This window comes from Dermochelys coriacea, chromosome 8 (assembly GCF_009764565.3).
Source record: "Dermochelys coriacea isolate rDerCor1 chromosome 8, rDerCor1.pri.v4, whole genome shotgun sequence".
Lineage (NCBI taxonomy): Eukaryota > Metazoa > Chordata > Testudines > Dermochelyidae > Dermochelys > Dermochelys coriacea.
Window position 1 is genome coordinate 44149441 of NC_050075.1, and position 12092 is coordinate 44161532.

Here is a 12092-nt window from a genome sequence, read left to right on the forward strand (position 1 = left end):
TACTCTAGCAGCTAAGCCATTCCAAAGTATCAGTTTAAAGAACTGTCCGCTAGTAACAGATTTCCAAAGCTGGTTAACTTCCTAGTATAGACAAATCCAACCCAGGTATACAGCGCTACAAAATGCAGCCATTTCAATTCAGGCCAGGTCACTGGCATAGAAATGGACGGCTGCTCCCATTCAAAGGAGATGCCTGGGACGTGAGTGTGCTTTCATGTCCAGTTTTATTAGTGTTGCATTAGTACCATAAAATAGTCGATGACGTTGCACACATTGCAGTTCGTTCCAAAAAAGGCTATTTACATTTAATTTGTCTTCATATAAAACCTAAAACCCAAACAAAACAACAATGAAACAGATGGACAACTTAGAAATCTACAGTGGTAACATCCCTTCATTTGACATTGTCACATGTGCAGCAAGCATTGCTCAGACTATCTCACACACTAGTGTACCCACACTTAGCAAGGTGCTTCCTAAAGAGTGCTCTGAGTAAAGATGCGCTGCATGCTAGTCAGACACACTAAGTTCTGGGATTCCTTCTATCCGGCTATATGGAAAGGGAAGCCGACCTGACTGGGATTTTGATGTGCTTCCTTTTAAAGGAATTAATGTCCTGCTACTCTCAAAACTATGGCTCCTCCTCCTCTCTAGCATCAAGTCCTAAAGCCTCCACAGAAACCCAGGAGAGCTCATCACTCCAGTGCTCTCGCTTATCACTCCCGTGACTTTGCAAGGAACTTGCCAAAGTAGCATCATGAAGGTCTGTGGGAGATGCTGTGCTCAGATGGTCACCTCTCACACAGGGCATCCCAGCGGGAAGGTCATACTAGAGTTTTAGCAAGTCCCCATAGTTCTAATGGCCAGGATACAGAAGTGCTCTGAATGGAGGGTTTTTAATCATCTCAGCCTCTCTAAGCAAACAATATGAAGAAAGAGAACACACCAAGATATTCCTACTGCCAAGAGCTTTCAGACTTTACATCCTGGGGATCTGAGCTGAAACAAAGCTTCCATCTGAAGTAAGAAGCCCCTGTCTTTTCAGTATTTCAATCTACAGGGAAAGAATACAGGCTCTCTATTGTCACTAAGATGTTTTGCTTACAAGGTTTCAAGGCATCTGGTACTATTTCTTGAACCCTCAAAATGAACGATTCTTAGAATGTTTTCTTGGTACTAAATACCTGGCCAGACTAATCCCAGATGGTAGCAATAGCTAGCCAAAGACTAAAAGGATATACATGTCAACAAGAGTGTTTTAGAGACATTAATGGAACAATGCTGGTCAGTTTGGTTTTTAGCTGGGTCAACTGGCCTACAGGTGGGTATGGCGATTCTATACAAAACCACAACAATTTCCTATTCTACTACTCCGCCCTCAGATCTCCTCTCTAGGACATGATAACAAGGCTTGCAAATAAAAGCAGCAAAATGAAGCCAAGGGGAGGTTGATAAGTATCCTCAAACTAAGGTAACAGAGGAATTTTATACTTACATTTGAGATATAAACTGCTCAATGGGGCTGTTGTTGGGTTGGGCAGAAAAACGTGACTGGATTATATGCAATTGATAACTGCAGGTGAAATTAATGGAAAGCCAGAGGTTAAGTGAATACTGCTGCTCCAGCTGCTGTTTTCTTTAGGACAAAGAAAAACAAATGCAATTCCAGCAAGCATTCAATACTAGTAAGGATATTCCCTGGCTTGCCATGGTAGACGTCTGCATTTCATTTAGCCATGGAAGTGAAGAACTAGAGCTCCAGTCCTTGGCCAGTCTCCTAGGGATGCCTCCTCAGATCCCACCTCCAAGGAAGGGCTGGGGCCAGTTTCCCAAGAGAACACCAGTACAGGGGAATGGCAGCTTTGCCAATAGGAAAGTGCTGGACTTGCAGCTTAGGGCTCCATGGAGCAGTCAGTCAGTATCAAGGCCCGGGTCAGTGTGTATCAAACGGATCTGCTATTACAGTACATTCCTGAAGGAGGCCAGGAGACATCAGCAATCCCAACGCAGGTGGGGGGGGGGAGTTTAAAGGTGACAAGGTGGCATGCAACCAGCCGAAAACGAGGCAGTCAGTTCCCTCCCCACCCCTCTGCCTGTTGACTGCTAGAAATCCAGGGGCCGAAATAAAAGCGGCTTCTCGATTTCCAGTTAAAGCAGGCTGATTCAGGCCAATGAGATAAAGCAAATGAGTTTCCTTCTTTGAGTCACACTCTGGTGGAGGTCCCTTTTCATTATTCCATAAAGAGTTTTAAAACTGTGGCTGTGCAGAGTTTCTTGCTCCATTAGGGTCAGTCTTCTGCACTCATCATGGCGAAGGTAATTAAGCAGCCCCCCAATATCCTGATGGCCCCTTTCAGGCACAAGAACTGGCACTCCCCCCCGGGTCAGCTCTGCCACAGGGCGTACAATGGTAGAGTCACAGCAAGCTGACACACAGACCAATTCTTCAGAGTAACTTCCTGTGAACCCTGGAATTGGTGGTTGGTTGGAGAGCACCATGTGGGAGACCGGAGCTCAGCTCAGCTCACCCTGAGAGGAGGCTCCTGCCACTGCTTTTTCAAAATCATTTCCTATGGAGCAGCACATTGTCTGCACAGCCCAATTGCTGTAATACTCTTTTACGGCAGAGCTTTGGCTCTCAGACTTCCAGAATGTTTTCCTAGTGGTCAGGGATGAAGTTAGTTGTGTGAAGAAACTCAGAGAAAGTAACCACTGTATTAAACTTTAACAAACATGCCCAGGAAAAGCCCAGGGAATCTAACTCCAACCCTTGGCTACGAGGCAGGGCAGTACCATGATGAAATGCATCCGATGAAGTGAGCTGTAGCTCACGAAAGCTTATGCTCTAATAAATTTGTTAGTCTCTAAGGTGCCACAAGTACTCCTTTTCTTTTCACAAAGAATGAAGCTTTCCCAAGATCAATGCAGTTCTGCCACCGTGCAAACTCCAGCCTGAGGGTTCAAGGAGGGTTTCCTTGGAAGCCTTGCTACAGCAGAGCCCCCATTGCAGATGGCTGTGCTGCCAAATAGCAGCTTGCCAGAGGTAACAAACTGCTGTCTGCAAGCGCATGGGTACCAAGCAGGCAGAAAGTTTTCAGGTGAATTAGATTTCATAAAATGTAGTTAAAATAAAGAACCAATCCACATGAAATGTTACACACGGTAAGAAAGGGGGCAACATACATAGGCGGAGCCATGAAGTCCCATACTGGCTACAGTTTGTCTCTCTATAATAGGTTGAAATACAAAGAGGAGCAAAGTGTCAAATCCTTCATTGCCCCTGGTAAACAAAGTTATTGCAAATAGCTAATCCAAGCCCGCCACAGAGCTGCAGGGGCCATGAAAGTCAGGCAAGGGTCTCTGCCAGTGCTGGTGTAGAATAAGCCATGGGACTGAAATCAGACTGGATTTCAGTCACTCTACTTGCACAGGGAAGAGGGATTTAAGGAAGAATCTGAACTGCTGACTTCATTAAAAGGCTTGTTCTGAGACAACAGCTTCAATAAAGAGCACTGATGTGCTCCTGTGCTCATTCCTAAGTTGTGGCTGTCAGGCAACGCTGTGCTAACCCAGAGCAAGGCACAAGCCTCCTTGCAAGATCCTACGCGTCAGCTGCCGCTATACTGAAGCTAGAGATTCTTTCTGTCCCTGTTACAAAGCGTTAAAGGGAAAACGTACCCTCTCCTCAGGGCTGCCAGAAGCGAGTGAATAGATTACAGTAACCCCCCACCAGCTGCATCAGCGTTCGTGTGTGGATCTGTGCGCCGATGTGCCCAGCTCCTCAGAGGAGTGCATTGCTGAGCTGCGAGAACCCTGCCAGTCTGATGAGAGTGAATTCCCAGACATGGCTGAAATTGCACTAGAAAGTTTCTCTCTTATTAAACATGTCTAAACCAGTTGCCTGAGCAGTGAAGGGAAGGTGCATGTACTGTTTGCTCTGCAGATACTCCTCTTCACTGTGAGGGGGAAGGAGGCGGAACTGTTCTCATTTAGGGCCACGGTCACCCTCACTACTTCAGCAGGGCCGTTAGCTGAACACACCCCCCAGCAATCCACTGAAGTCCTGCCCAAGTCAATGAAACCCCTCCTGCAGGATGCGCCTTCCCGGGGTGTGACCCACATGCAAGGTGGAACAGGCTCCCCAGCCATTTGCAAATCTTTGTTCTGTCAGTCATTGTCCCAGAACATCTGGACTCTGAAAAATGCTTAACGTATCGCATTAAGAGGGTGAGGGAAGGAGCCACTCTGGGGATCTCTGAACACAGGCCTGAGCAATGCAAACGCCTGCCCATGAGACTGGAACCCTCAGGAGGCTCCCCTTATGCAGCGGCACCCTGCTCATTCCAAGGGTGGGGTGTTGGCTCCTCTGCAAAGAAAACAAGCTCTAGCTCCTGATCCCCTGGGTTTGGCAGCATCTGCATGGAGGCTCCCTGGAGCTGTATTGTCAGGGGAGCCCCACAGATCCAGCCCTGGGATCCCCTGGAGGAGTGGAGCAGGGATAAAGGTAACTAAAGCTGTTAGGCTCTTCTGTAGTGTGATTCCTTGCAGGGTTGATGGGGGAGGATTTCTGGGCAAAGGCTCCACCCCTGGGAATTTCAGTCCATGTGTGGCTGTCAGCAGCGTAGTGTGCAGCATGCCTGGTAGAGGAGGGCTTCACTCAACTCCAGGGAGTTAAACCAGGTTAAGCCAGTGGTGAGCATCAGAGCCTTGTTCCTCCAGTTAGAGCACCCTGATGCCCCTTCAGCAGAGCAAAGCTCTGTCCTAAAGCTAGGGTAGGATTCTCAGCGAGGAGAGTTGCTGCAGTAGCTCCTACACCACCCACACACCCAGCTACAAATGTGAGTGGGAGCCAGGGGGAAAACTGTAGCTGAGCCTCCTTTGGCTCCAGAGATCCCCTGAGGCTGACACAGCCCTGTCAGGCTACTGACATTGTAAATCAGAGCAGCCTTCGGGCTGCTTTAGTATACCCTGGGAATGGGCTAGCACTGTGATATTTTAAGGGAGGGGGAAAGGAAAACATACATAGGTTACAGCTTCCCACTCGTGAGCTGCAGTAGTGCTCAGACTGTAGTGGCCAGTGCATTTCACACACACTGGCTGGTTTTGCACAGTAAATCCTTAATCCCTGAATGGTGGGTTCTGCTAGCTGCAAGCTTGTATCCTGCTGGAGTAGCTCCCTTCCCATGGAGAGAAGCCCACAGGAAGTACAGGGGCACGGATTGACTCCTCCACCATCATTTTCTGTGACAGGCCCCTCGGCCCCTTGAAGGATGGATCCTAAGCCGGCACATGGCCCAGCTGGCTAACGGTGCATTGTGCAACACAGGTGCACTGCTGGAGTCAAAGAACTAGAATAGCTGAGAGAACTCTCAGGTGACACAATCCGTGCATGAGGCATTCCAACGCAGTCCAGACAAGCTGAAGTTCTCCGTCTCTGCTGTCAGAGCTGGCTTTGCTACATGGCCTCCTGCCCTGGAAACGGCAGCAGCAGCTCACATGGCTGGAAGGGGCGCCTAAACAAGGGATTCCCATCTGGGGAGGGAGAGAGAGAGAGTGTGTGTGTGTGTGTGTGTGTGTAATCTTGTACACACTGCCTAGAAGAGAGGGCACATTCACAATGAGGTATGCATGTGGCACGTTTGCTGCGAGCTGGTATTTTATGTGCTTTCACATGCACATGTGCTTTTGCTGTGTGGGTGTGAATGTAGCTGGTGTAAAATGCAGCTGCTCATGTGTAAGGGCTCAAGGGGCACAGGACCTAGCCAGTAGACTAATGCTTGACTCATTAGACAGCAGCTGATCTCTCCTGTTGTCTTTTTTAGCAACTTAATCAATCTTTTTTTAAAAGCATTAAAAAAATTTGCACCTGTAAAAATCCATTTTCATGAGAGGCCGGGTAAGGTTTTATTGATGTACATAATCTGTGTGAAAATCTATATAGCAACAACCCCACTGAACTGGTATCCTTCAAATCCAGCTACGGGCTGCAGGGGGCATTGTGACTGGCTTGGTTGGATTATTGGGATGGACTTGGAGCAATGGGATTCCTCAAACAGACATTTCATACTTTGTATTTCAGTCTCTGCCCAACCTGAATCAGGCATGAGAATGACATGCCTGCCCATTTCAGTTGCTGGCCTTAAAACAATGACCCTCTGGCATTTCTTCACCTGTGGAGAATCCCAGGGTTTCCCTCAGTTATTAGCTTGTTTTTTTGGCAGACAGCGCAATGTATTTCACATTCTTGGTACCTGAACTATTTGGTGGTGGACCAGGCTCTACTTTCTTCATGTGAAGTCTGGGGGGTAGAGTTAAACATTTTAAAACACTTAATCCTCCCAGTACCTCCCACTCTCCCCTCAAAAACCACTCAAGCCCAATCCAGAACACCCAGCCACAAACACACCAAGGAGGTTTCAGGTTAATAAGCAGTGCAGTTATCCAGCTATCTGCTCTTAAGTTCTCCAGCAGATCACCCCACTTTTGGAGGTTCTCCTGGTAATTTCCATGTTATCGGTACATCTCTACTTAAGACTGTTTTTTGCTTTGTTCAAAGGGTTTCCTTTTCTTGTAGTAAACTTAAGAATTAATATAAAAAAGTAATTCAGAAGTAATCCAGATGCATCTGTAAGTAATCTGCAGGAGAGAGCAAGCAGATCTGAGTCAGCGTTGGCATTCAGATTCCTGGCTCCTGGGTGTGCAGCCTCCACACAGGCAGAAACCGCCCCGCTGAGAGCAGTTAGAAGTTAGGTTTGGAGTGTCCGAATACACAGATGGGAAAGTGCTTGACATGGGAGGACCACTGTGCTGCCAGCTGAAAGAACTTCACATCATTCCACTCTACGCCATCAATCAGGACTGCAGGGGAAGAACAGAACAAGGAAGCAGGTCAAAAAGCACCCAGCAAAACAGACACACTGGAGAATCCCTATGCCAGAATTCTACGCCATCACATCACCCTTTCTCAGTCAGTACAAGAAACAGATGCTGCACTGACAACTAGATAGTAGAGAAATTAGGAAGACGGTCCAGTCAATTCTTCTGCTGCCCTGAACATCAAATGAAAATGGCTCAGCTGCTGGGTTCGGACAAGATGCCAGTAGTCTCCCTGCCCACCCCCAACAATGGGAAATTATTGTTGACTGGCTGCATGCATTATGGAGAAATTCTCTTCCTCTCAAGCATCATGTAGAGGCCACAGCCAGAGCAAACAAGATGGACCACTGATTTGTTTCAGAATCAACACTTATAACCCAGAAGAGTTTAGAACAGTAGTTCTCAACCTGTTCCCAACAGTGAACCCATGTTACAACATAAAACTTCTGGGACTCCTCTCCCATCTAGCTACAAAGGAAAAAAAGGGTTGTCTTGCCCTCCGAGACCTGTTTGTAACTCCCAGATTGAGAACCTAAGGTTTAGTGGCTGGCTGGCTCTATGCCATCTGTGGATTTCCCCATGATGGGAGAATCCTCCTGCAGCCAGATCCACCAGGTTCAAGTCTGCTTTGTGTCACAGACCAGCACGTCCTGGTCAAGCACTGAGATGGCTGGCTTACAGGCACTAGAACCATCATTAGCAATAAAATGCTCCCCTTTACTATTGGAAATGATGGAATAATTCAGCACTTACCCCGCAGCATATTCTGCTGATGTTTTGCTGTGCAAATCAATCTACTAATTCCTTCAATGCATTGACTCTTAGACTCAATCTCCTTGTCTTTTGTTTTCTTGGGCAAAAACATCACTAGAAGAAAACCAAACCAAACATGCTTGATCTCTACCAGCCACAAGAAGTTATACTGAAACAATTAAGTAAAAATACACTGAAGTCTGAACTTTCCTCTTTGCCAGAAGTTTGAATGGCCAGGTACTTCCCCTCCCCATGCTTATTAACATTTCCAGTTCACAGAATTACTTACCATTCATTGCCACCTTACAAACTGGGCCCTATTAATTGGGCCTTTTTAGAGCCCCAAAGTAATTCATATCGCCTCTGACAGTCTTCATTGCTATAAATCTCCCCTTCATCCCCCTAGGGCAATTCCCCTGCTGGGAAAATATCCAGTCTATTAAGACAAAGCTCCACTCTTGTGCACTGCGAGCTTTGGTGGTTGGCTCAAATGATATAAATTCTACTGTGCTCCCATGGAGATTCTTGCTTATTGCAAGAGGTTTCTAGAGCAGAAAGCCCCAGATGTTATCCTCACTTCCAGTTTAATGTGGCAACTAGTGCATATTCACTACACAAACACCAGATCAACAGCTGCTCAAAGGGACAGCCGAGATAAGGGAGCTCCTGCAAAGAAAGGAACTGGGCGGGAAGGGGAAAGGTTAGGAAGCTCTTCTGAAAAACGGTACCAAGGTCTCAGGATCCATCTGAATTAATCTGAAATTAACAATCTGGCTCCAGGAGAATTGCTTCCAAACTGGGGATGAACACCCTAGAATCCAGCTTGGGCAAACTCCAAATAGGATCTTATTAGGTGCCATCTTAGCACAGCCTCAGGTCCCCAGACAGACCATAGCATGTCACAAGGAACTGAAAACTTGGATAGACCTTGCAGTTCATGTCTGATCTGGAGGATGGCATTTCCTGCACCACAGACACCCAAGCCTGAGTGATGCTCACAAACCGGGTAGAATTAGTGGGGGAAGCAAAAGTGGATGGGAATCTGGGAGGCAGTGACCATGAGTTGGTTGAGTTCAGGATCCTGACGCAGGGAAGAAAGGTAAGCAGCAGGATACGGACCCTGGACTTCAGGAAAGCAGACTTTGACTCCCTCAGGGAACAGATGGCCAGGATCCCCTGGGGGACTAACATGAAAGGGAAGGGAGTCCAGGAGAGCTGGCTGTATTTCAAGGAATCCCTGTTGAGGTTACAGGGACAAACCATCCCGATGAGTCGAAAGAATAGTAAATATGGCAGGCGACCAGCTTGGCTTAATGGTGAAATCCTAGCGGATCTTAAACATAAAAAAGAAGCTTACAAGAAGTGGAAGGTTGGACATATGACCAGGGAAGAGTATAAAAATATTGCTCGGGCATGTAGGAAAGATATCAGGAGGGCCAAATCGCACCTGGAGCTGCAGCTAGCAAGAGATGTCAAGAGTAACAAGAAGGGTTTCTTCAGGTATGTTGGCAACAAGAAGAAAGCCAAGGAAAGTGTGGGCCCCTTACTGAATGAGGGAGGCAAGCTAGTGACAGAGGATGTGGAAAAAGCTAATGTACTCAATGCTTTTTTTGCCTCTGTTTTCACTAACAAGGTCAGCTCCCAGACTGCTGTGCTGGGCATCACAAAATGGGGAAGAGATGGCCAGCCCTCTGTAGAGATAGAGGTGGTTAGGGACTATTTAGAAAAGCTGGACGTGCACAAGTCCATGGGGCCGGACGAATTGCATCCGAGAGTGCTGAAGGAATTGGCGGCTGTGATTGCAGAGCCCTTGGCCATTATCTTTGAAAACTCGTGGCGAACGGGGGAAGTCCCGGATGACTGGAAAAAGGCTAATGTAGTGCCCATCTTTAAAAAAGGGAAGAAGGAGGATCCTGGGAACTACAGGCCGGTCAGCCTCACCTCAGTCCCTGGAAAAATCATGGAGCAGGTCCTCAAAGAATCAATCCTGAAGCACTTAGAGGAGAGGAAAGTGATCAGGAACAGTCAGCATGGATTCACCAAGGGAAGGTCATGCCTGACTAATCTAATCGCCTTTTATGATGAGATTACTGGTTCTGTGGATGAAGGGAAAGCAGTGGATGTATTGTTTCTTGACTTTAGCAAAGCTTTTGACACGGTCTCCCACAGCATTCTTGTCAGCAAGTTAAGGAAGTATGGGCCGGATGAATGCACTATAAGGTGGGTAGAAAGCTGGCTAGATTGTCGGGCTCAACGGGTAGTGATCAATGGCTCCATGTCTAGTTGGCAGCCGGTGTCAAGTGGAGTGCCCCAGGGGTCGGTCCTGGGGCCCGTTTTGTTCAATATCTTCATAAATGATCTGGAGGATGGTGTGGATTGCACTCTCAGCAAATTTGCGGATGATACTAAACTGGGAGGAGTGGTAGATACGCTGGAGGGGAGGGATAGGATACAGAAGGACCTAGACAAATTGGAGGATTGGGCCAAAAGAAATCTAATGAGGTTCAATAAGGATAAGTGCAGGGTCCTGCACTTAGGATGGAAGAATCCAATGCACCGCTACAGACTAGGGACCGAATGGCTCGGCAGCAGTTCTGCGGAAAAGGACCTAGGGGTGACAGTGGACGAGAAGCTGGATATGAGTCAGCAGTGTGCCCTTGTTGCCAAGAAGGCCAATGGCATTTTGGGATGTATAAGTAGGGGCATAGCGAGCAGATCGAGGGACGTGATCGTTCCCCTCTATTCGACACTGGTGAGGCCTCATCTGGAGTACTGTGTCCAGTTTTGGGCCCCACACTACAAGAAGGATGTGGATAAATTGGAAAGAGTACAGCGAAGGGCAACAAAAATGATTAGGGGTCTAGAGCACATGACTTACGAGGAGAGGCTGAGGGAGCTGGGATTGTTTAGTCTGCAGAAGAGAAGAATGAGGGGGGATTTGATAGCTGCTTTCAACTACCTGAAAGGGGGTTTCAAAGAGGATGGCTCTAGACTGTTCTCAATGGTAGCAGATGACAGAACGAGGAGTAATGGTCTCAAGTTGCAATGGGGGAGGTTTAGATTGGATATTAGGAAAAACTTTTTCACTAAGAGGGTGGTGAAACACTGGAATGCGTTACCTAGGGAGGTGGTAGAATCTCCTTCCTTAGAGGTTTTTAAGGTCAGGCTTGACAAAGCCCTGGCTAGGATGATTTAACTGGGACTTGGTCCTGCTTTGAGCAGGGGGTTGGACTAGATGACCTTCTGGGGTCCCTTCCAACCCTGTTATTCTATGATTCTATGATTCTATGTGGCATCTGCTCAGCATTAACTCTGGCCCAACACTGCAATGGGGCACCCATGCAGGGCTCATTGCAAGAGTAGATCCCCTCAAGGGAAAAAGTTACCAGCTATTGAATAGCCAAAGCCATTTGCTGCAACACAGCACATTTTCAAACCAAGTGCTGACTAGCACAATTCGACAAAGTGCTGGAGATTTGATGTGTTCACAGTCCATTGCAATATGGCAGTTGCTATCTCCCCAGCTCTTGGAGAATTATTTTTTCAGGCCCATGCGCAGGGCCAGTGGAGAGCTGTTGTAGAAGACTCCTGAAGGAAAAGGAATTCTAGAAGTCTCTCTCACTGGTAATAGATTTCCCAGAAAGTGTAATTTCCTGGCTTTCCAATATGTGGGTCCCCCCCCGCATGCCTAAACTTCAAACATTGTTAGGCTCCCCACAATCCTCCTTTTTGAAATATTCCTGTGTTTACAGCCTTACAGGGAACAGGAGGAAGACTGAGCTCCTAGGTTGGAAAGGTGGTTCTGGTCATACTTTGAGAACAGAGTTTAAAACTTTAGGTAGGGCACACGTGAACTGAAGGCTGCCCAAGGATGATGGCAGCTCTTTGAAACCTGCTGGTTTGATTAATCTGGGTCAGAGCTCATCTCTGCAGCCTGCACTCTGTCAGGGACCTAGGAGGATCCTAGTGATAAACACTGAGCCCTTCCTCCCCCCTTACACCAATAGCTGAAGTAGATCTGTACATATGGGAGGATACTGCTGTGGCTGACTGCATTCTTGAGGCTAACAGCCTTTCAATAGGCACCGATAGCTTTTTTGTCAGTATCCCTTGCTGTATGGTTTAGCTTGGAAGGATGGAGATGTGTGATGAATCCTCAGTGGAGTCAGTAGTTTCACTGGGCCATGTTCTTGTTCCTGTTATTTCCAACATCCACATCCTCCCTGGTGCAATCGGAGTCCCTGATGCCTCTAGACCGCAATCCACAGTAGAACTCTTGGCAGGGGAGCATTGCAGCAGTCTCACATCAGGGGTCCTGAAATAGGATCTCCTTGCTAGTTGTTTGCTGCAGGCGAACAGCTCTCCTTGGTGTTTCCATGGGGCACACTACACCCAAGCTATATACCTCTCATTCTCCATTCACCCTTTTGCTCCATCTCTTTTGCTGAGCCCCTCGCTTTGGT

The 12092-nt window shown here is 47.4% G+C and overlaps 1 protein-coding gene across 12 annotated transcripts in view; it reads right to left on the bottom strand.

Annotated features, from left to right (window-relative positions):
* Nucleotides 1-12092, bottom strand: part of PACS2 (phosphofurin acidic cluster sorting protein 2) — a 226521-nt gene that overhangs the window by 18878 nt on the left and 195551 nt on the right. For 10 of the 12 annotated variants that reach the window (XM_043491452.1, XM_043491451.1, XM_038413216.2 and 7 more), the window contains 2 exons: nt 7630-7743; nt 206-6858 (listed from right to left, as the gene is read on the bottom strand). The exons of 1 other annotated variant lie outside the window; for it this stretch is intronic. In XM_043491452.1, coding sequence (XP_043347387.1) covers nt 6740-6858; nt 7630-7743 — 233 coding nt within the window. In that variant the 3' untranslated portion in view covers nt 206-6739. Of the gene's footprint in view, nt 1-205; nt 6859-7629; nt 7744-12092 lie in introns of those variants that run through there. One more of the 12 variants, XM_043491450.1, reaches the window with a different exon arrangement.